At 43.4% G+C, this 22,882-nt stretch overlaps 1 protein-coding gene across 3 annotated transcripts in view; it reads left to right on the plus strand.

Annotated features, from left to right (window-relative positions):
* The first annotated feature begins 191 nt into the window (after nucleotides 1-191).
* The window catches only part of cyfip2 (cytoplasmic FMR1 interacting protein 2), a 32,039-nt gene continuing 9,348 nt past the window's right edge, over nucleotides 192-22,882 (plus strand). Inside the window, exons 1-21 of one of the 3 annotated variants that reach the window (XM_010865859.4) lie at nucleotides 192-359; nucleotides 11,485-11,634; nucleotides 11,714-11,803; nucleotides 14,625-14,702; nucleotides 15,751-15,852; nucleotides 16,001-16,182; nucleotides 16,429-16,525; nucleotides 16,608-16,736; nucleotides 17,071-17,175; nucleotides 17,402-17,490; nucleotides 17,684-17,921; nucleotides 18,121-18,273; nucleotides 19,554-19,693; nucleotides 19,881-20,028; nucleotides 20,660-20,813; nucleotides 20,916-21,072; nucleotides 21,297-21,393; nucleotides 21,505-21,581; nucleotides 21,702-21,810; nucleotides 21,968-22,087; nucleotides 22,351-22,550. In XM_010865859.4, coding sequence (XP_010864161.1) covers nucleotides 11,518-11,634; nucleotides 11,714-11,803; nucleotides 14,625-14,702; nucleotides 15,751-15,852; nucleotides 16,001-16,182; nucleotides 16,429-16,525; nucleotides 16,608-16,736; nucleotides 17,071-17,175; nucleotides 17,402-17,490; nucleotides 17,684-17,921; nucleotides 18,121-18,273; nucleotides 19,554-19,693; nucleotides 19,881-20,028; nucleotides 20,660-20,813; nucleotides 20,916-21,072; nucleotides 21,297-21,393; nucleotides 21,505-21,581; nucleotides 21,702-21,810; nucleotides 21,968-22,087; nucleotides 22,351-22,550 — 2,582 coding nt within the window. In that variant the 5' untranslated portion in view covers nucleotides 192-359; nucleotides 11,485-11,517. Of the gene's footprint in view, nucleotides 360-504; nucleotides 839-11,484; nucleotides 11,635-11,713; nucleotides 11,804-14,624; nucleotides 14,703-15,750; nucleotides 15,853-16,000; nucleotides 16,183-16,428; nucleotides 16,526-16,607; nucleotides 16,737-17,070; nucleotides 17,176-17,401; nucleotides 17,491-17,683; nucleotides 17,922-18,120; nucleotides 18,274-19,553; nucleotides 19,694-19,880; nucleotides 20,029-20,659; nucleotides 20,814-20,915; nucleotides 21,073-21,296; nucleotides 21,394-21,504; nucleotides 21,582-21,701; nucleotides 21,811-21,967; nucleotides 22,088-22,350; nucleotides 22,551-22,882 lie in introns of those variants that run through there. The other 2 variants (XM_034291863.1, XM_010865858.4) reach the window with 2 other exon arrangements.

Below are 22,882 nucleotides of genomic sequence, written 5' to 3' on the forward strand. Positions count from 1 at the left end.
CTAAACCCCCAGCACAATGTAATATCAAGGTGAATTTGTTGCAAATATTACAGCGAGCCTGCATTGCAATCGAACTACCTATACTGACTATAGGCCTACAACAGAATGTTGGTCTATACACCATTGACATGCATATTCATCAGCATCTTTCACTCCAGTTGGTGACTGTCTCTTTAAGGAAATGCACTTGCAGCCATTTTCTGCTCTTTGTGTGGGGTGGATTATAGCGGATATGCACTGACAGAAGCCAGAGCATCAATCGGGAAAAAGGCGAGAAAACATTAGTAAAATATTGGATTGTCAACACGGAGTGCGACTTTGTCCGCCCAAAATTTCCTGGACGGACATGAAACTTGCAGGTAGGCCTTTGTGGAAAACATAACGGAATATGCTGGCAGCGCACAGCATAGATGTGCGGGTAGCCTATACGCTTCTCGAAGGGAGGGAGAAGTGCCGCGACGATGGCTCTGAGAACCTATCGTGTTGTGTTGTCCTCTCTCTTGCATGGTGCAAAATTATTTACCACTTAAGCAATTGACACATATGCTTTGGCTGTTTTTTTTCCATCATTGATAACTTAAATGCCGCGGATTCGATCATTCATTCAGTTTTATGCGGGCGTTCGCCTCTTCCTATGTTCAGTGATGTGACTGAGCCGCACCGTTATTTCAGGCTGTGTAATACAGTGTAGCATACTCCTATATAGTGAGATGGGTGGGGTGACCACGGTTTCTCGTGTGGCAGCGGCTATTATAGATGCGTTTAATTATTTTTAAATAAAAACTGGACATGAATACGGTTGATATAAAAAATACAAAATGGATTACATTTTCTTACAGTAAGTACATCTTTACAAAATTGTCAATTTGTACTATAGGCTAACCAGCAGTGAAATGGGCCGAGTAATGGCTGTGTACAAGTAGCTTTCTGTCCGTATACTATTTCATTAAATTGTATAATGTTTGCTAATAGCCCACTTGAATTCCTATTATCAATTCGCAACAGCATATGTTAAGCGTCGTAAATCTGATTTACAAATAACAGTTCAGATAAATGATCATTGTAGGAGGCGTTCTTCCATTCCAGGCCCATGTCCTACTGTTCTAGCATGACGCGCGGATGGCAGGTTCACCTACTTCCGTTAAGTAGCCTGTCGATTCTCTAGACTCGCACCATTTTAATCATTTTAATATTTTCGTTTGTCCAACTTGAATATGAAGGAATGTTGCCATATTGGATCAACATCTTCCTAAAAAAATATATTTTTTGCCATTATTCCCTTTCTGTGGGTTGACAATAGAACATGGGTCTGACATCATCATGAGGGAGTAACTGTTTCAATGATAGTGGTTGTTGTGAACCTACCCACACACACAGTACAAACCATCTCCTTGAATATGATTTCCTTGTTTATTCATAATTTTTATCCTCTATCTATCTCTCGCACATTCTCTTATCATTTCACTTCATTATCTCAATTTTGCTTTTTATTATGGTTCATATGCAAATGACAAGAAAGTCCAATAAAAATGCAAAACCCTTGCTATCACAAAGCAATGCAAGTATAAGTGAATGTCCCCAACCATCTCTCGCTCTCCTTCCCTATATACACAGTAAGTCTTCCCCTTGGAGACTAGCTCCTCCTCTTCTACAGGGATGGAGGTGATGAAAGGTGACTTGGCAGCTTGGATAGATAAATGTATCTCACTCCCTTGCCTAGTCACTCCCACTCTTTCAATAGGTACATATCATTCATATATCTTTTTTACATTTTATTTAACCTTTATTTAACCAGGTAGGCCAATTTGAGAACAGATTCTCATTTGCAATGGCGACCTGGCCAAGACAAAGCGCAGATGTGCATAACAACATACAATTACACATAGAGTACACAGTATACAAAATGAATGAAATACAAATGCAGTACAGAGTCTATACACAGTTATTGCAAAAGTAATAAGGCAATACCAAGAGTGCAAATTCGCTACAAAGTCTAGCTAAAATTGTAAAGTGCAGTAGAGGGCATTATACAGTTGTGCAATGTGAAGCGTATTTTGCGAGGTAGGTCGGTTATTGTGCAAAGGTGGAGTGGCAAAAACAATAAATAGCATAACTGTTTGTCCACTATGCAAATGGTATAGTGAAAAGAAGCAATAATATGAGACAACTGTGCATATAAGGGTGCAAATCTGCCATGGGGCATGACAGAGATAATAAGGGCGGCTATGTGCAAGAACAATGTGCGCATGATGGAGGAGAGTTAACACGTACAATGAACGGTCAGTAGCTCGGACAGACGTTTTTTAAAGGCAGTGAGGGGAATGAGGGTCTCCAGTTCCAGGGTTTTTTGTCATTCGTTCCAGTCATTGGCAGCTAAAAACTGGAAGGAGTGGCGGCCGAAGGAGATGAGGGCTTTTGGGGTGACCAGAGAGATGTTTCTACTTGAGTGCAGGCTGCGGATTGGTAAAGCTAAGGTGACCAGTGAACTAAGGTACAGAGGTGCTTTGCCTAGCAAGCACATTAATTGGTACCAGTGAGACAGGCAGCAGATGTGTAATGAAGGCCAGCCAACTAATGTGTAGATGTTGCAGTGGTGGGTATTATATGGGGCTCCGGTAGCAAAACGGACGGCACTGTGGTAGACCACATCCAGTTTTTCAGGAGAGAGGTTGTGGCAGTTCTATATATTACATCACTGAAGTTTAGGATTGGTACAATGGTCATTTTCACCAGGGCAAGCTTGGCAGCACGAGTGAAGGAGGCCCTGTTACGGAAAAAGCCAACCATAGACTTAATTTTGGGCTGGAGATGGTTTATGTGGGTCTGGAGGGAGAGTGAGCTGTCTAACCAGACACCTAGATATTTGAAAGTGTCCACGTATTCTAACACAGACCCATCAAGAGTAGTGATGCTAGATGGACAGGTGTGGGCAGCAATCGACTGAAGAGCGTGCACATAGTTTTACCAGAGTTCAGTAGCAGTTGGAGCTCACTGAAGGAATGCTGTATGGCATTAAAGTTATCCTGGAACTTTAATGCAGTTAAAGTCTACCAATAAGAATAGAATGGTTGACAGAGTCAAAGGCCTTGGACGGGTCAATGAAGACAGTTGAATGGTTGACAGAGTCAAAGGCCTTGGACAGGTCAATGAAGACAGTTGAATGGTTGACAGAGTCAAAGGCCTTGGTCGGGTCAATGAAGACAGTTGAATGGTTGACAGAGTCAAAGGCCTTGGACGGGTCAATGAAGACGGTTGAATGGTTGACAGAGTCAAAGGCCTTGGACGGGTCAATGAAGACAGTTGAATGGTTGACAGAGTCAAAGGCCTTGGTCGGGTCAATGAAGACAGTTGAATGGTTGACAGAGTCAAAGGCCTTGGACGGGTCAATGAAGACGGTTGAATGGTTGACAGAGTCAAAGGCCTTGGACGGGTCAATGAAGACGGTTGAATGGTTGACAGAGTCAAAGGCCTTGGACGGGTCAATAAAGACGGTTGAATGGTTGACAGAGTCAAAGGCCTTGGACGGGTCAATGAAGACGGTTGAATGGTTGACAGAGTCAAAGGCCTTGGACGGGTCAATGCAGACGGTTGAATGGTTGACAGAGTCAAAGGCCTTGGACGGGTCAATGAAGACGGTTGAATGGTTGACAGAGTCAAAGGCCTTGGACGGGTCAATGCAGACGGTTGAATGGTTGACAGAGTCAAAGGCCTTGGACGGGTCAATGAAGACGGTTGAATGGTTGACAGAGTCAAAGGCCTTGGACGGGTCAATGCAGACGGTTGCACAGTAGTGTTTTTTATTGATTGCGGTTATGATGTCATTTAGGACTTTAAGTTTGGCCGTGGTGCACCCATGACTAGCATGGAAGCCAAATTGCATAGCGTAGAGGTTGCTGTGGGACTCAAGATGGTTGGTGACTTTCAAATACTTTAGAAAGAATATCCAAATTCTACTAATGCAATTTAATGATAAATGTTAGAAATGTATGTGTGGATCTCAAATTGGGATTCTGGACTGTTGAGTTGTCATGCGAACATAATGTGCAGGAATGGGGTGGGTCGGAGGGGCTACACAATCTAGTGTGAGCTGCTGCAACAGCTGGAGGTGAGTAATATTTCGGTCCCAGTCCATGACCTCCACCGCTCCGTCTGTCTGTTAGACAACATTATGTTCCCTACAAAACCACCAAAAATATGGATGCAAAAATGAAAAGGCTACACAGAAATAAAAAGCTAACAACCAAATCAGATGGGGATAAGTTGTGTAAAACACAACAGTTCTAAAATACACTCATAGGGGTTACCACAGAAAGTTCTTAATCAACAGAATAATTGGGTTCTAAAATAATCCGCAATGAATGCCCAATACATTTTAAATAGGGGGTCAATTCAAAAGTGGACCACAAACTTTAACACAGGCAAAAGTTTCAGGATTTATAATACACAAAATATAAAACTGTAGAAAGCAACTTAATGTGTTTCTCTCGTGGATCTCTTATTCAAACTGAAGCCCGGTGTCTGCAGCTCCTAAATGTCAGCTGGGCCTGCACAGATGAAAAAAAATATAACAAATAACAATTTAATTCATAATAGGTACACACAGCACAGTAGAACACACCCTGCTAAAGGCTAGAGGATTTAATTTATTACCTGCAGTACATAATATTTATTATATTACAGTCATTCCAGTTGATTGTTACATTTGTAAGCACCATCCATCTATAATGTCTTATAGAAAGGATTAACAAAAACATTTGTGTGTCTGTAGCAACCCTTTAGATTTTTAGCAGACTGTCCCCGTATCTTGCCCCAACCATTCTTTCTTCAATTTTAAGATATCTAGTCTCTGATAATAAGAAGCATCTCCAAGGCATAATGCTGCCACCACCATTTTGTGACTGTAGGGATGGTGTGTGTTGATGCATGGGCAGTGTAATGTTTGTACTACACAGCACTTTGAGTTTTGGCCCACAACTGTTTCCCTCAACGACTGGGTGAGTCTGTTGTGCCACCCTCCCATGAAGGACAGGAGTATTCAGAATTCCTGATACGGTGGACTGGTGCACCATTAGTCCACCCACACCCACTGGACTCTGTAGCTCCTTCAATGTGATTGTTGACCTCTCTGTGGAATTCTTACAGTTCACATTCTAGTTTGAGCGCTGAGTTTTGAGGGACTGCCTTCTCTTGACAGTACCTGGTTGTGGATTTCAATATGACAATTTTGGATAGTTTCACGCTTGATAAAACAAAGATTTTTTTTCTTTTCATGCTTAAGTGAACAAGGTGAAATCCCTTTTGAAAAGTATTGGTATTGTTTTTTCTTCTGGTTCTAATCAATTTTTTTAACATATACCTAGACACAATTTAATGGAATTGCCAATTACGTGTTCTGTTTCACATAATAGCCTATTTATCAAGAGTATGTGCCAATTGCGTGTTCTGGTGAACATATAGATCACCAGAACACGCAATATATAAGTACATATCTATAAAGTTTTGTGCTGACAGTTTTGGTGACAATGACTCCCAAATGCAAATGTAGGTGCAGGGTAGTGCTTCTAATTCTCCAGTGTGGTTAAGGTTAGGATTAAGTGTAGGGGTATAGTTACACAACAGAAACGGTAAAGGTTAGGATTAAGTGTAGGGGTATAGTTACACAACAGAAACAGTCAAGGTTAGGATTAAGTGTAGGGGTATAGTTACACAACAGAAACGGTAAAGGTTAGGATTAAGTGTAGGGGTATAGTTACACAACAGAAACAGTCAAGGTTAGGATTAAGTGTAGGGGTACGGTTACAGAATAGAAACGGTTAAGTTTAGGATTACATGTAGGGGTACGGTTACACAACAGAAACAGTCAAGGTTAGATAATGTATCCAGAGAAAAAAAATACATTGCACACCTCTCTAGACACAAAGTCGCAAGCATTAGGGTGGTGGCGTTTACGCCCAATCTCGATCTCCAACACGTACTACTGTCCCAAGCAGTGGTACTTAACTGTCAAAATATTCACATAAGCCTGTAAAAAACAGAACTGTACTATTGTTATACCATACATTTTTCTAATATGTGACTGGCCTGATTTTACTACACTGAACAAAATTATAAACGCAACAATTTTGTTTTTGCGTCCATTTATCATGAGCTGAATTCAAAGATCTGAGACTTTCTTTGTGTACGTGCAATTTCATGCTGACTGTAGGAATGTCCACCAGAGATGTTGCCTGTGAATTGAATGTTAATTTCTCTACCATAAGCCGTCTCCAAAGGCATTTCAGAGAATTTGGCAGTACATACAACCGGCCTCACAACAGACCACGTGTAACCACACCAGCCCAGGACCTCCACATCCAGCATCTTCGGACAGCTGCTGCAACAATCGGTTTGCCTAACCAAAGAATTTCTGCACAAACTGTCAGAAACCGTCTCAGGGAAGCTCATCTGCATGCTCGTCGTCCTCATCTGGGTCTCGACCTGACTGCAGTTGAGTGGGCAAATACTCACATTCGATGGCGTCTGGCACTTTGGAGAGGTGCTCTCTTCACGGATGAATCCCGGTTTTCACTGTACAGGCCAGATGGTAGACATGTATGGCGTCATGTGGGTGAGCAGTTTCCTGATGCCAACGTTGTGGATCGAATGGCCCATGGTGGCAGTGGGGTTATGGTATGAGCAGGCGTGTGTTATGGACAACAAACACAGGTGCATTTTATTGATGGCATTTTGAATACACAGAGATACCGTGATGAGATCCTGAAGCCCATTGTTGTGCCTTTCATCCACAACCATCATCTCATGTTGCAGCAATGATAATGCATGGCCCCATGTTGCAAGGATCTGTACACAATTTCTGGAAGCTGAAAACATCACAGTTATTGCACGGCCAGCATACTCACCGGACATGTCACCCATTAAGCATGTTTGGGATGCTCTGGATCGGCATATACGACAGCGTGTTCCAGGTCCTGCCAATATCCAGCAACTTCACACAGCCATTGAAGAGGAGTGGACCAACATTCCACAGGACACAATCAACAACCTGATCTACTCTATGCGAAGGAGATGTGTTGCAGTGCAGTGCGTGAGACAAATGGTGGTCACACCAGATACTGACTGGTTTTCGGACCCACCCGGACCCCCACTCCAATACAGTGAAACTGCACCTTTTAGAGTGGCCTTTTATTGTGGCCAGCCTACGGCACACCTGTGCAATAATCATGCTGTCTAATCAGCATCTTGATATGCCACACCTGTGAGGTGGATGGATTACCTCGACAAAGGAGAAGTGCTCACTAACACAGATTTAGACAGATTTGTGAACAATATCTAAGAGAAATAGGCCTTTTGTGTACATAGAGAAAGTTTTAGATCTTTGAGTTCAGCTCATGATAAATGGGGGCCAAAACAAAAATGTTGCGTTTTTATAATTATGTTCAGTGTATATTTCAAAGGGAAAGGTTTGTCGGGGAGGGTGATCCTCATTGGTGTACTGGTACACAGTTTCCATTTCATCAGGTTGATATTTGCTTGGTAGTCCTAGTGCTTAGGCTAAGCTGTCAGAGGGCTGAAGACAGAGGAAAGGACTGAGACAGAGACAGGCAGGCAGGAAGCGAGGACAGTAGACAATGATAACAGTTGTGTATTCTTTCAGTGGCGTGTTGCTTTTAGCCAATTCCACCAGTCCATTCTGCTACAGTATATTGTTTCAAGTCTTGTTGGTACTGGCTAAGAGCTCTAGTCCATTGACTGAGTTCTGATACTATAAGGTATTGTTTCAGAGGCTTATTGCTTCTAGCCTAGTCCACCAGTTCAGTCTTAATGTCTGCTACTCTGATATACAATGTTCAGCTCTTTTCTATCCCTTTCTCTTCACTCTCTGTCTCCTGCCCTCTCACCCTCTCCCCTCCTCATGTCTTGCCCTTCTTACCCTAGTCCATTACGTCCACTGTTCCTTTTGGCTGTAGGAAATTAAGCTAATTATCAGGCAAGTCAGCCCCCATCTGTCTGTTAGCGAAGAGGTAAGAACACCCTCCTGAGAGGCACATGATGTAGAGGCCCTGGCTGTTACAGCTCAGACCCCAAGGCAGACCAAACTGGCTTTTAGTCTCTACTCTTCTATCTTTCAGTTATAGATTTGACATGCTGCTACAGTATAGTTTTCTGTCAGCTATAAAGAGACTGGCTGTCACAGCCTCTAGTCTTCTAGCTGTCAGCTCTAGAGCAGGGTGAGAAATTAACACCTGCTACCCGCCAAATGTGGGGATTTTTTTTGCTTTGGTCCATAGATTTGACAAAACGACCCACCACATTAGCCAAAAAGAAGGTTCAGAAAACACCTCCCAAAACGTGTTGATACAAAAAAACAAAAACACCTCCCTGACTGATTCTCCCGGACATTCAACTACATATATCATGAGCACGTTGCTTCGTTGGTTGTCGAGAGCATTGGCTCCGTAATTATCGGCGTGTTGCAAAACAAGTGGTAATGCGATGAGCGATTATAGCTGCATACAGGTGGTAATAAATATTTTGCTTTCTTTCTAGCTAGCTTGATAGCAGGAATGTGGTGACATTTTAATGGGACAAAAAGGCCAGAAGCGGTAAAAGTAAAATCAGCTAAAGAAAAATCTATCAAAGTGAAGAATAATTGTTTATTTTCTGAAAAGTGGCGACAGGATAACAACGGAAAAGTGCGGAATTGGCTAGTGTATACAAACGAACCGAGCAAATGTACTATTCGCACAGTTGTCAGCATTTATCAGACAAATGCATTCATTATGGGAACTAGCTAATATACACTGCTCAAAAAAATTAAGCGAACACTTAAATCACACATCGGGTCTCGATTAACTAAATATTTTACTTTACTGTACATTGTGTCATTTGTTGAGAACAAAATTACATAAAGGACAATGTAAGCCAAAATCACCAACCGATTGAGGGTTGGATTCAAACTCACACCGAAAATCAAAGTAAACTATTGAAAGCACAGGCTGTTCCAACTTGCTTGGCAACTCATAATGTGACTCAGTAGTGTGTATGGCCACCATGTACATGTATGTGCTCCTGACAATGTCTGGGCATGCCCCTGATGAGACGGCAGATGGTGTCCTGGGGGATCTCCTCCCAGACCTGGATCAGGGCATCAGTGAGCTCTTGGACAGTCTGTGGTGCTACTTAGCGACATTAGATGCACTGATACATAACGTCCCAAAGGTTCTCAAATAGATTCAGGTCTGGGGAACGTGAGGGCCAGTTAATGGTATCAATAACTTTGTCAACCAGGAACTGCCCACACACTGGTCACATGAAGCAGGGCATTGTCCTGCACCAGGCGGAACCCAGGGCCCACTGCACCAGCGTAAGGTCTGACGATGGGTCTGAGGGTTTCATCCCAGTACCTAACAGCAATCAGGGTATCGTTGGCTAGCACATGGAGGTCTGTGCGACCCTCCAAGAATATGCCTCCCCAGACCATCACTGACCCACCATCAAACCGGGCATGCTGGATGATATTGCAGGCAGCATAACGTTCACCACACGTCTCCAGACTCTTTCACGTCTGTCACATGTGGTCAGTGTGAACCTGCTCTCATCTGTGAAGAGAATGGGGCACCAATGGCAGACCTGACAATTGTGGTATTCTCTAGTGAATGCCAATCAAGCTGCACGGTGCTGGGCTGTAAGCATAGGTGCCACTAGAGGAGGTTGGGCCCTCATGCCACCCTCATGGAGTCTGTTTCTGAAAGTTTGGTCAGAAACATGCACACCAGTAGCCCGCTGGAGGTAATTTTGTTGGGCTCTGGCAGTGCTCCTCCTGTTCCTCCTCACACAAAGGAGCAGATACTAGTCCAGCTGCTGGGTCGATGCCCTTCTTTGACCCTGTACAGACTTCTACCCTAGCAGCCTGTTACTACTACTGACTACGACCCTAGCAGCCTGTTACTACAACTGACTTCTACCCTAGCAGCTTGTTACTACAACTGACTTCTATTCTAGCAGCCTTGTACTACTACTGACTACTACCCTAGCAGCCTGTTACTACTACTGACTACTACCCTAGCAGCCTGTTACTACTACTGATTACTACCCTAGCAGCCTGTTATTAGTACTGACTACTATCCTAGCAGCCTGTTACTACTGCTGACTACTACCCTAGCAGCTTGTTACTACAACTGACTTCTACCCTAGCAGCTTGTTACTACAACTGACTTCTACCCTAGCAACCTTTTACTACAACTGACTACTACCCTAGCAGCCTGTTACTACTACTGACTACTACACTAGCAGCCTGTTACTACAACTGACTACTACACTAGCAGCCTGTTACTACTACTGACTACGACCCTAGCAGCCTGTTACTACAACTGACTTCTACCCTAGCAGCTTTTTACTACAACTGACTTCTATTCTAGCAGCCTTGTACTACTACTGACTACTACCCTAGCAGCCTGTTACTACTACTGACTACTACCCTAGCAGCCTGTTACTACTACTGACTACTACCCTAGCTGACTTATTGCTTTACTTATTGGCCAAACAGCACCTACACATACAGGATCTTGCACCCATTTATACATGAAAATCAAACATAAGCGCTGTGGTCCACACGCACACTACCGCATCAGCGTTTGGCTAAGCCCCAGGGAGAACCAACCGGCTTGGGCCTGCAAAATGCAAAAAACTGTCCAGGTGCTATCCTTAAACATAGCTCAGCTACCACCTCTTGAAAAGGTACATCTGCCTACAATCTGTCCTCATAAGGGGTTGGATAAAAGGGTCACAGGAAAGCATTCCCAGGCAGCAGTGAGTGGAGGAAGGGAAAGGAGAGTGGGACGCCGTGCCCTTGCCAAAGTTTGTTCCATCAGTGTTTGTTAATGAATGCCCTCCAGGGCCCAGAACACTGTCACAGTGTCCCTCCCAGTTGCAATGCGGACATGATACTTTTTTGCATATGTAAATATAGACATAGATCTTTAAAATGATAGATTTATTTCCGTAGTCAACCTGAATTGTGTGACGACCCAGCCAGTTATGTACTTTGTTGTGAATAATAAATCTAATGGAACTTGTCTGTCAACTCATCCATGGGGAAAACACGCCGGAACCAACCCTGTAATGCCGTCTGTAGAAGTGGCCTAGATAAAAGGTTGGGACATGGTAAATGCCACTACAATTGACTTGGCATGGTGTCACATAGGTTGTCTGTCTGATGACATTTGACAGTTGTGTAATAGGAGCATGCCATTCCCTTTGCCTGCCCAACACCACACAGTGTTAGGGTATGGTGAAGCACACAGACAGACTATACAGGTTCTGGGTAAACATGCAAGAGACAGAGGGATATAGATGTGAACTACAGGAAGCGGTTGCTAAAGAGGAAATGATTGACAATGTATAATATGAATTAGGAATTTACATGATTTTAGAGAGAGATTTTTTTTTTCTCCCTCTGTGTCCCGCTGTGTGTCTGTCTGTCAGACTGGGTGGTTGTGTGAGTGACCTTTCGTAGAAATGACGACCCATGTGACCCTAGAGGATGCTCTGTCCAACGTGGACCTGTTGGAGGAGCTGCCCCTCCCAGACCAACAGCCATGCATCGAGCCTCCGCCCTCCTCCATCATGTACCAGGTACACACGAACACACACGTGTCTACATTTTCTATTTCTTTACAACAGTACTACATCATGTCTGTGTCTTCCTCTCCAGGCTAACTTCGACACCAACTTTGAGGACAGGAATGCGTTTGTGACAGGGATAGCTCGCTACATCGAGCAGGCTACTGTCCACTCCAGCATGGTGAGGATGCATCAGTGATTTGCAGTGGGACTGTGGGGCTGGTCTATGTTTTGTGGGCACAAGGGTACTTCTGTGTTTTAGTGGGGACAGTTGGAGATTCACATCGCCATGGAAAGAGCCTTGTGTTTTGGGGTTTGGTTGTTTAATTGTTGGCTCCTTTCTTAGGTTTGGCCTCGTTGTTGGTGTGGACACACTCAGTCTTTCTGTCTTTTCAATCTCTATGGCGATCCCAGTGAATCAGGCAGTCACTATGCTAGACCCCTTCTTCCTGAATGGATTTAGAAGGGAGTGTGCTTTGACTAACCAAGATGAGGAACCAGTCTTTTAAAAAAAACGTAATCAAGAAGTTCTGTTTGAATAACAGATCTACTGTATTTTTCTAAAAGAGACCTGTGTTTCCGCTTTTAAGTACAGAAATCTGTTTGGACACAAAACATGACAAAATACACTATACAAGAACAGCCACGTGGATATAAAATAAGAACAGTTCAAAAACTGTTATCCCCCATCTGATTTTACTTCTGATGTGGAACAGTTCCATGTAGTCAAGGCTCTACCTAGTACTGTGAATGTCTTGAAACATGTCTATCTGTCTCACAAAGTCAGATGGTGATGCATGTTCCTGTACTCTAGGAAGAGAGATTGACATGCAGTTGTTAATTTTAGCCCCTACGTTTAAGGGGGAGACGTGCTAATCTGTTCTAGTCCATCTGCAGCATAACTACGTTATTTTTTGCCACTTACAAGAAGGTAGTGATTTGGTGATGAACACAGTTTGGTCAAATTAGTTGTTGAAAAAACTTTTTATCCTTACAATCTGACATAACATGGTTGGTCCCCTTTACTTGATTATAGCAGATTCAGTTACATATTCTTTTAATTATATTTTTCAATACTAATAAAGCTGTTTTTTCAATATTTTCAATCAAGCCTTCCAGTGGATATAAAAAGTCTACACACCCTTGTTAAAATGCCATGTTTTGGTGATGTAAAAGAATGAGACAAAGATAAATCATGTCAGAACTTTTTCCACTTTTAATGTGACCTATAATATGAACAATTCAATTGAAAAACAAACTGAAATCTTCGAGGGGGAAAAATAAAAACCTTACAATAACCTGGTTGCATAAGTGTGCACACCCTCTTATAACTGGGGATGTGGCTGTGTTCAGAATTAACCAATCACATTCAAAGTCATGTTAAATAGAAGTCATTACACACCTGCCATCATTTAAAGTGACTGATTAATCACAAATAAAGTTCAGCTGTTCTGTTCTGACATTTTCTTAGTTGCATCCCAGAGCAAAAGCCATGGTCTGTAGAGAGCTTCCAAAGCATCAGAGGGATCTTAATGTTCAAAGATATCAGTCAGGAGAAGGGTACAATATAATTTCCAAAGCATTAGATGTACCATGGAACACAGTGAAGACAGTCACTGTCTTCTTCATATGAATTCATATGTTTGGGGTAGGGTTGCAAGACTGAAGCCATTTCTTACAAAGAAAAACATCCAGGCCCGGCTGAAGTTTGCAAAAACAAACATCAAGTCCCCCAAAAACACATGGGAAAATGTGTTATGGTCTGATGAAACCAAGATTAAATTTTTTGGCGATAATTCCAAAAGGTATGTTTGGCACAAAAACAACACTGCACATCATCCAAAGAACACCATACCCAAAGTGAACCATGGTGATGGCAACATGCTTTTGGGGCTGTTTTTCTTCAGCTGGAACCGGGGCCTTAGTCAGGGTGGAGGGAATTATGAACAGTTCCAAATACCAGGCAGTTTTGGCACAAAACCTTCATGCATCCATTAGAAAGCAGATGGTGAAGAGGAAGTTCACTTTTCAGCACAACAATGACCCAAAGTACACATCCAAAAAGCATGGCTTCACCAGAAGAAAATTAACGTTTTGGAATGGCCCAGCCAGAGCCCAGCCATGAAGCCAATTGAACATCTGTGGGGGGATCTGAAGAGGGCTGTGCACAGTATATGTCCTCGCAATCTGACAGATTTGTAGCGCATTTGCAAAGAAGAGTGGGCAAGTATTGTCACGTCAAGATGTGCCGTGCTAAAAGACTCCTTTCCAAAAAGAGTGCTGTAATAAAATCAAAAGTTTAAGAGTGTGCACACTTATGCAACCAGTTCATTGTGTTTTTAATTTCCCCCCCACAATAGATTTCAGTTTGTTTTTCAATTGAATTGTTCACGCTATAGGTCATATTAAAGGTGGAAAAAGTTCTGACATGGTTTATCTTTGTCTCATTCTTTTACCTCACAAGAACCTGGCATTTTAACAGGGGTGTGTAGACTTTTTATATCCACTGTATGTCATTAATAGGGTTCAAAATGTTTTGCACACCGAAAGATTATTATCCATAAAATCCTAAAAAAAAAAACTTAGTCGCATATTCCTAGAACGCCTCACCTTGTTATTGTTAATGGTTGGGTGGTTAGCATTTCAGGGGGTATGGTGTTTCACCCTGGTTATCATTCGTACTCATTATAGTTCATTAATTATTCAGGATAATGCATAGTGATAGTCACATAACAGTGAATGTAAGTGTTTAGAAACATTATTTCATTTTTCTTGTTAAAAGTGACCCCCGAATTGACACAATGACATTATTTAGTATTCATATTGGTCACTAACTAATTTTAACCACAAGCAAAACAAACTACAAACACATCCAACAGTTTCAGGAATGAAAGCTTGATTTATTCATTGTGTGCTAACAATATGGGACAACAATATTTATCAAGGGTTCCATAATTGTGATGATTGCTTGTGTACTTTGTATAACTCCTGTTTATCCCCAGAATGAGATGCTGGAGGAGGGGCATGAATACGCTGTTATGCTTTACACCTGGAGGAGCTGCTCTAGAGCCATACCACAGGTAACTATCTCTCTCAGTTAGAGTTAAATTGAGGGAACTGTGCGATACGAAGCAGAATGACTTGGTGAGATTCCTTCTTCATCTTTGACTCCCTCGAACCTATTGGGGAGTAGCGATGAGGAAAGTACATTACAAAATTGGCAAGGCAAGAAAATGTAATTTTTTTGAAAAGGCTTTGTTGGGCTGAAAATTTTACCATATCCACTGCCAAAGCAAACAGACGCATCTGTCTCTTTCTCCATCTGATTCTTCTCACTTTCACACACAAGATGTGCTTCAGTACTTCAATAGCATTTTAGGATTTTTTACGTATTTAGGTGGTTAACTGATCTTTGTAAGTTGCATACATTTACACTGAAACTGTTTTCCATACTAAACACTGTAAAAAAAAAATATATAAAAAGAACTGCAAAGTGGAAAGAAACGAAAGAAAATCTGCAGTGATGTTTCAGGGCCTTGCTTACAGCACTAGGATGTGGTCTAAAGACTTCAACTCTTTGACAAGTTCCCCAGCGGTGAATTTGTCACTATAACAGTCAAAAATTGTATTAGCATCACACTACTCCTTATCATTACATATTGTATTGTTTATCAGCCATTAATGGAGCGATCAAGCTCTCGATTTAATTAGTAGCTATGTAGTAGAGTGGAATGTTCAGACTCTGTCACATCCTTTCGATGCGTCCCACATGCTAAATTCACACTATTTAGCAGACTTTGCGAGTGCATACATTTTTCATTCTTCTTTTGTGCTGGCCTCACATTAGTGTCAAAACCACAACAAAGTGTGACAAAAGTCATGCTCCACTGGCAGAGCAACACAGACCGAACCACACCCTCGTCCCTATGAAGTTCCTTATTTCTGACCAGATGGTTTGTTTGGGAAACACAGAAAGCCATTTGATATCGTCATAAAACTCAAGGTTACAGGGGCCTGATCCGATATCTGTGATGCTGGTTAGGGACAAATCCGTCACGGGATGTGGATAAGCCCTTTGAGTTCCAGTCAGCAGCCCGCATGACGGAAATGCCCCCATGTGTTCTCCAGGTGAAGTGCAATGAGCAGCCAAACAGAGTGGAGATCTATGAGAAGACCGTGGAGGTGCTGGAACCAGAGGTCACCAAGCTTATGAAGTTCATGTATTTCCAGGTAAGAGCGATGAATATGAAGGAATCCATTCATGCATTAATTCAATAATAAACAACAACCTAAATTGCCTGCTGAATAAATAAACGAGCAGATAAGAGTCCTATGAATGTCCCTCAGTGGCCTCCTATCCCATTACCCTTTTTTGTAGCGAAAGGCCATAGAGCGTTTCTGCAGCGAGGTCAAGCGGCTGTGCCACGCCGAGCGGAGGAAGGACTTCGTCTCCGAGGCCTACCTCCTCACCCTGGGCAAGTTCATCAACATGTTTGCGGTGCTCGACGAACTCAAGAACATGAAGTGCAGCGTCAAAAATGACCACTCTGCCTATAAAAGGTACAGGCCCAATGTGGTACACCTGAATAGTCTCTTCCGTCATACTCCTCCACTTAATGTTTTCAGATCCTTCACATTAACTCAGGAGTAGGAATGGAGACCCTGACTGAAGGGCCAGTTTGCACAACTATTGAGAGGCATCTCATCTCTGTTAACCCAGAACTAAGGCCTGACATAATTTTTGTGAAAATGCATTTGTCCGTCTAATACTGCAGTTTTAAGTCTGACAGATTGTTTGTTTCTCAGGGCGGCTCAGTTCTTGAGGAAGATGGCTGACCCTCAGTCCATCCAGGAATCTCAGAACCTCTCCATGTTCCTGGCCAATCACAATAGGATCACTCAGGTGTGTTTGCGGGTGTATATGTGTGCGCACGTGCATGTGTTGGTTGTTCAGTACCAGCAATGGTGTGTTTGTGTGTCTGTAGTGTCTGCATCAGCAGTTGGAGGTGATCCCTGGCTATGAGGAGCTATTAGCAGACATCGTCAACATCAGTGTGGATTACTATGAGAACAAGATGTACCTGACGCCTAGTGAGAAACACATGCTGCTCAAGGTAAAGGAGTGTCCCTGTCTTATTGTAGATACCCATCTCAGTCCTAAATGACCTGACTAGATACCTGTCTTAGTCTAGATAGATGTCTAATTCTGGATAACCTGTCCTATCTCCATGGATCCCCATTTCACTATAGATAACCTGTGTAGAGACCTGTCTTTCTCTAACTCTCCTTCTCCTACCTGTTTTTCTCTTGTTCTGCCTCTCTTATTGTCTTTTCTCTTGTTCTGCCTCTCTCATTGTCTTTTCTCTACATAACTGTCTGTTTGATACTTAAAATAAAATGTGCCTAATTTTAATCAGTTCTCTATGTGTTTCTGTCTGTGTGTGTTAGGTGATGGGTTTTGGGCTCTATCTAATGGATGGTAACGTCAGTAACATTTACAAACTAGACGCCAAGAAAAGGATCAACCTGGGAAAGATTGATAAGTTCTTCAAGGTCAGTGTGTGCATTACACATAAACAGACTTCTGAATATTCCATTTAGTCCATCTGTACATTCACACTAATATTATATTATTTTGTCACTATCCAATCCTGACTAAAGCCTTTGTTCTCTCTCTCTCTCTCATGCTGTCTCTCTTGTGCTCTCTCTCGCTCGCTCTCTCTCTCTCTCTTTTGTGCTCTCTCTCTCCCTCTCTGTATGTGTGTTTTAACCCTTTTAGCTCCAGGTAGTGCCTCTGTTTGGAGACATGCAAATTGAGCTGTCCCGCTACATAGAGACCAGTGCTCACTATGAGGAGAACAAGTCCAAGTAAGAACAACACCCAACCCCGACCCCTTACCTTTAACCTCTCTTCCACAGGTGGACGTGTAACCTCAGAACAACATGTGTGAATGCTAACGCTGAACCCTCGACCTCTAACCTCACCTACACATGAAAGCGTATTAACCCACCCCCATAGCCTGTGTGATGTGAACTATACCCTATGACCTCTTCCCTACAGGTGGACGTGTACACAGAGCTCTATATCCCCCCAGTATAACCTGTGCGAGCAGATGGTTCAGATTCGAGACGATCACATCCGGTTCATCTCAGAGCTGGCCCGTTACAGCAACAGTGAGGTAGTGACCGGGTCAGGCCTGGACAGCCAGAAGTCAGATGAGGAGTACAGGGAACTATTTGACCTGGCACTCAGGGGCTTACAGCTGCTCTCCAAGTGGAGCACACACGTCATGGAAGTTGTGAGTAGGGGAGTGGTGTGTGTAAAGAGGGAAGTGTGTGTCTGTGTCTGTCTGTCCATGTGTGTGAGATTGTGTTGAAGAAAGGATGGTCTGTAGTCTTTTCTCAAATACTGTGTTTTATCCCAAGGAACGTGATAATAAAGTAAACAGTCCTATGATTCTTCATTCGTCTTTTGACACTATATTCTTTCTCGGGCAGTACTCGTGGAAGCTGGTCCACCCGACAGATAAGTTCTGTAACAAGGACTGTCCTGGCACAGCAGAGGAGTATGAGAGAGCTACACGTTACAACTACACCTCAGAGGAGAAGTTTGCCCTGGTTGAAGTCATAGCCATGATTAAGGGACTGCAGGTCAGTAGCATGTTGTTATTAAACTGTTTAGTAGCTTACATTGGGGATCTCAATGATGGTGAATTACTGATAATAGTGGTGGTAGTAGTACTGTAGCAGTATTAGTGGTGGTGGTGATGATGGTGGGAGATTATTGTGTTGGTGATAATAGTAGTGTTTATGATGTTTGATATTATGGTGGTGGTGGTGGTAGTAGTGATGGTGGTGGCTGATAATATGGTTGTGGTGATGATGGTGGTTGTAGTATTAACAGTGATAATGATTGAGATTTGGATGGTGGTGGTAGTAGTAGTGTTGATGATTGTTGATATTATGTTGGTGGTGGTGGTGGAGGTGGTAGGAGTAGTAGTGTTGATGGTTGATATTATGTTGGTGGTGATGCTGGTGGTGGTGGTAGGAGTAGTAGTAGTGTTGATGATGGTTGATATTATGTTGTTGGTGGTGGTGGTAATGGTGGTAGTAGTAGTGTTAATGATGGTTGATATGTTGGTGGTGATGATGGAGGTGGTGGTGGTAGTAGTAGTAGTGTTGATGATGGTTGATATGTTGGTTGTGGTGGTGGTCGTAGTGGTGTTGGTGGTTGATATTATGTTGGTGTCGGTGGTGGTTGTAGTACAGTTGATGATGGTTGATATTATGTTGGTGGTGGTAGTAGTAGGGATGATGGTTGATATTATGTTGGTGGTGGTGGTAGTAGTAATGTTGATGATGGTTGATATTATGTTGGTGGTGGTGGTAGTAGTAGGGATGATGGTTGATATTATGTTGGTGGTGGTGGTAATAGTAGGGATGATGGTTGATATTATGTTGGTGGTGGTAGTAGTAATGTTGATGATGGTTGATATTATGTTGGTGGTGGAGGTAGTAGTAATGTTAATGATGGTTGATATTATGTTGGTGGTGGTGGTAGTAGTGTTGATGATTGTTGATATTATGTTGGTGGTGGTGGTAGTAGTAGTGTTGATGATAGTTGATATTATGTTGTTGGTGATGATGGTGGTTGTGGTAGTAGTAGTAGTTGTAGCAGTTGTGATGATGGTGGTGGTGATGGTGGTTGGGATCATGATGGCGATAGTCATGGTGATATTGGTTTTTGTAGTAGTGGTAGTGAAGATGGTTGAGATAATGGGGTAATGGTGGTAGTAGTGAATTTGGTTGAGATCACAGTGGTGATGGTGGTAGTAGTAGTAGTGATTTTGGTTGAGATGTTGTTAATGTTGGTAATAATAGTAGTGATTTTAGTTGAGATCATGATACTGATGATGGTGTCTGTGCTGTAGGTGTTGATGGGTCGTATGGAGAGTGTGTTCAACCAGGCCATAAGGAACACCATCTATGCAGCCCTGCAGGACTTTGCCCAGATGACCCTCCGAGAGCCGTTACGTCAGGCTGTACGCAAGAAGAAGAATGTTCTCATTAGGTACCGAACTACTAACTCTGGTTCAGTTATTCACACACCGAGGTGTATCATTTTGGTTCTGATAGAAATCCCTTTCAAACAGAAACCCCCTGAAAGTGAGCATGGGCTAGTCAGAAGTAGAGCGCTGTGTTGCCCCCAGTCATTCCATATAATGCCCATCCTCTGATCACTAGTTATTTCTCTGTAGTGTCCTGCAGGCGATCCGCAAGACCATCTGTGACTGGGAGGGGGCGAGGGAGCCCCCAAACGACCCCTGCCTAAGGGGGGAGAAAGACCCCAAGGGAGGGTTTGACATCAAGGTGCCCCGCAGAGCTGTAGGACCCTCCAGTACACAGGTATATCTAGGGAGTGCGGGAGGGAGGGAAGTTGGAGCTTGAGGGGGAGAAAGGGAGAGAGATGGAGATGGATAGGAAGTGTCCTCAGTTTGCTTGCAATTTCCTCCATTGTCATGTGTGGTTGACGAAATTCAAAGGGCAACTTCCAGAGTACAAACCCATCAACGTCAGGATGCACTTCTTAATTGAATTTAGAAATTCCACTTGCATTTGAAATGATCAAATCCCGCCTGTTGTTTTTGAAGAAATAGACCACAGTAACAGTTAAAGATTACGTCCAGGACTGATTTCAGCTTTTACAGCTTAAAATCTGAAAAAAACTTGTGCCTTATAATACCATACCATTAGGCATGCCTGCCAATTCACGTGTGAAATTGTGCAAGCTAAAAAAAAATATATATATGGTGCCTTATGAGGTTTCCCTTCATGCTTGGAGGCTGTATCGTTAACTACTCGATGAAAGGAGCCACTGGAGGCTCTAATTAGCCCCTACACCCTTGATTATTTCCACTTCGGGAAACTTGTGCAAATGGTGGAGGCACGCATGAATGCACAAATTGATATAGGAGGGGAAGGGGGTTCATCTGGGATTTAGCCATGAAGTATTATCATCACTTCTGTCCCTCTCTAGCTCTACATGGTCCGCACCATGCTGGAGTCGTTGATAGCGGATAAGAGTGGCTCTAAGAAGACCCTACGCAGCAGTCTGGATGGACCCATAGTTCTGGCTATAGAGGACTTCCACAAACACTCCTTCTTCTTCACACACCTGCTCAACTTCAGCGGTATGTATACGCATGCAAGCGCACCCACGCACCCGCGCACACACACATGCACACAGAAACCGACAATGGTTTTACCATGTGTCCTTCCCCCCCGTCCTGCAGAGGCGCTGCAGCAGTGCTGTGACCTGTCCCAGCTGTGGTTCCGGGAGTTCTTCCTGGAGCTGACCATGGGTCGAAGGATCCAGTTCCCCATCGAGATGTCCATGCCCTGGATCCTCACTGACCACATACTGGAGACAAAGGAACCATCCATGATGGAGTGAGATACATTGTCTCTTTGGGTTGTCTTGCACTACTGTCATACCCTTGGCCAGGTTGTCATTTCAAATGTAAAATCTTTTTTTTTTTTTATTCGGCTTGCCCGAAAAAAGGTGAAATGAAAACAAAGAAATAAAATAGTTCTTACTTCTGTGTGTGAGCGACAGAGGTGTATGGAGAGACATGGAAGACATACTTTTATACCTCGGCTGTTGTTTGTCCCAGGTATGTTTTGTACCCCCTGGACCTGTACAATGACAGCGGCTACTACGCCCTCACCAAGTTCAAGAAACAGTTCCTCTACGATGAGATCGAGGCCGAGGTAAAATGTCAATGGAACAAAGATGGCCGAGCCGGCAACCAAACAAGGAAAAGTAATTCATTCCTGATCACAACAAGATTATTGAGTTACGGGTGTGGTTTTTACCTACAGGTAAATCTGTGCTTCGACCAGTTTGTTTACAAGCTGGCTGACCAGATATTTGCTTACTACAAAGCCATGGCCGGGAGGTACGTGACGGAGACTCGGTGGAAAAGCAATTAAGACACAATCCTGTTTACGTGGAACCTTTTATTAATGTGTAAATGTTACTGATGTTTTTGTGTGTGGGGGGGGTGGTCTTCTCACAGCGTCCTCCTGGACAAGCGTTTCAGAGCAGAGTGTAAAAACTACGGCGTGATCATCCCCTATCCCCCATCCAACCGCTATGAGACTCTGCTCAAACAGAGACACGTACAGGTAGGCCTGTCAGAGACTCCACAGTGTCCACCGTGGCTTACTGAAGGACACATCGGTACATTCTCAGTGGTCTTTTTGGGACTGAACTAAAATCACCCCCCACCTCTTTTTTGTTTTCTTTTCTTTTTACCTTCCACTGTCCCTCCTGTCTCCTCAGCTCCTGGGTCGCTCCATCGATCTGAACCGCCTGATCACCCAGAGGATCTCAGCAGCCATGTACAAGTCTCTGGACCAGGCCATCAGCCGTTTTGAGAGTGAAGACCTCACCTCTATAGTGGTGAGAATCAACTGGGCCTGCTGTACTCTGTAGTGTAGTCACATATGGATCATCAGGACGGGCTGTACTCTGTAGTGTAGTCACATATGGATCATCAGGACAGGCTATATTCTATAGTGTAGTCACATATGAATCATCAGGACAGGCTATACTCTATAGTGTAGTCACATGAATATACAGGACAGGCCATACTCTATAGTGTAGTCACATATGAATCAAACACTATGCTCATTATCTGTGGCCCTGTCTTGTCCGTCCCCCAGGAGTTGGAGTGGCTGATGGAGATCAATAGACTGACTCATCGCCTGCTGTCCAAGCACATGACCCTGGACAGCTTCGACGCCATGTTCCGTGAGGCCAACCACAACGTGTCGGCCCCCTACGGACGGATCACACTCCACGTCTTCTGGGAACTCAACTTCGACTTCCTTCCCAACTACTGCTACAACGGCTCCACCAACCGGTGAGTCACACAGCCACCCACTGAAGCAGCTCGGCTAGCGTGCCTATGTTCAGCAGTAACCCATTCTGTCCTTACCTACGTAGTCAATGGGCTCTATGTTCAGCAGTAACCCATTCTGTCCTTACCTACGTAGTCAATGGGCTCTATGTTCAGCAGTAACCCATTCTGTCCTTACCTACATAGTCAATGGGCTCTATGTTCAGCAGTAACCCATTCTGTCCTTACCTACGTAGTCAATGGGCTCTATGTTCAGCAGTAACCCATTCTGTCCTTACCTACGTAGTCAATGGGCTCTATGTTCAGCAGTAACCCATTCTGTCCTTACCTACGTA

The sequence above is a fragment of the Esox lucius genome, chromosome 4 (genome assembly GCF_011004845.1).
Source record: "Esox lucius isolate fEsoLuc1 chromosome 4, fEsoLuc1.pri, whole genome shotgun sequence".
In the NCBI taxonomy this organism is placed as follows: Eukaryota; Metazoa; Chordata; class Actinopteri; order Esociformes; family Esocidae; genus Esox; species Esox lucius.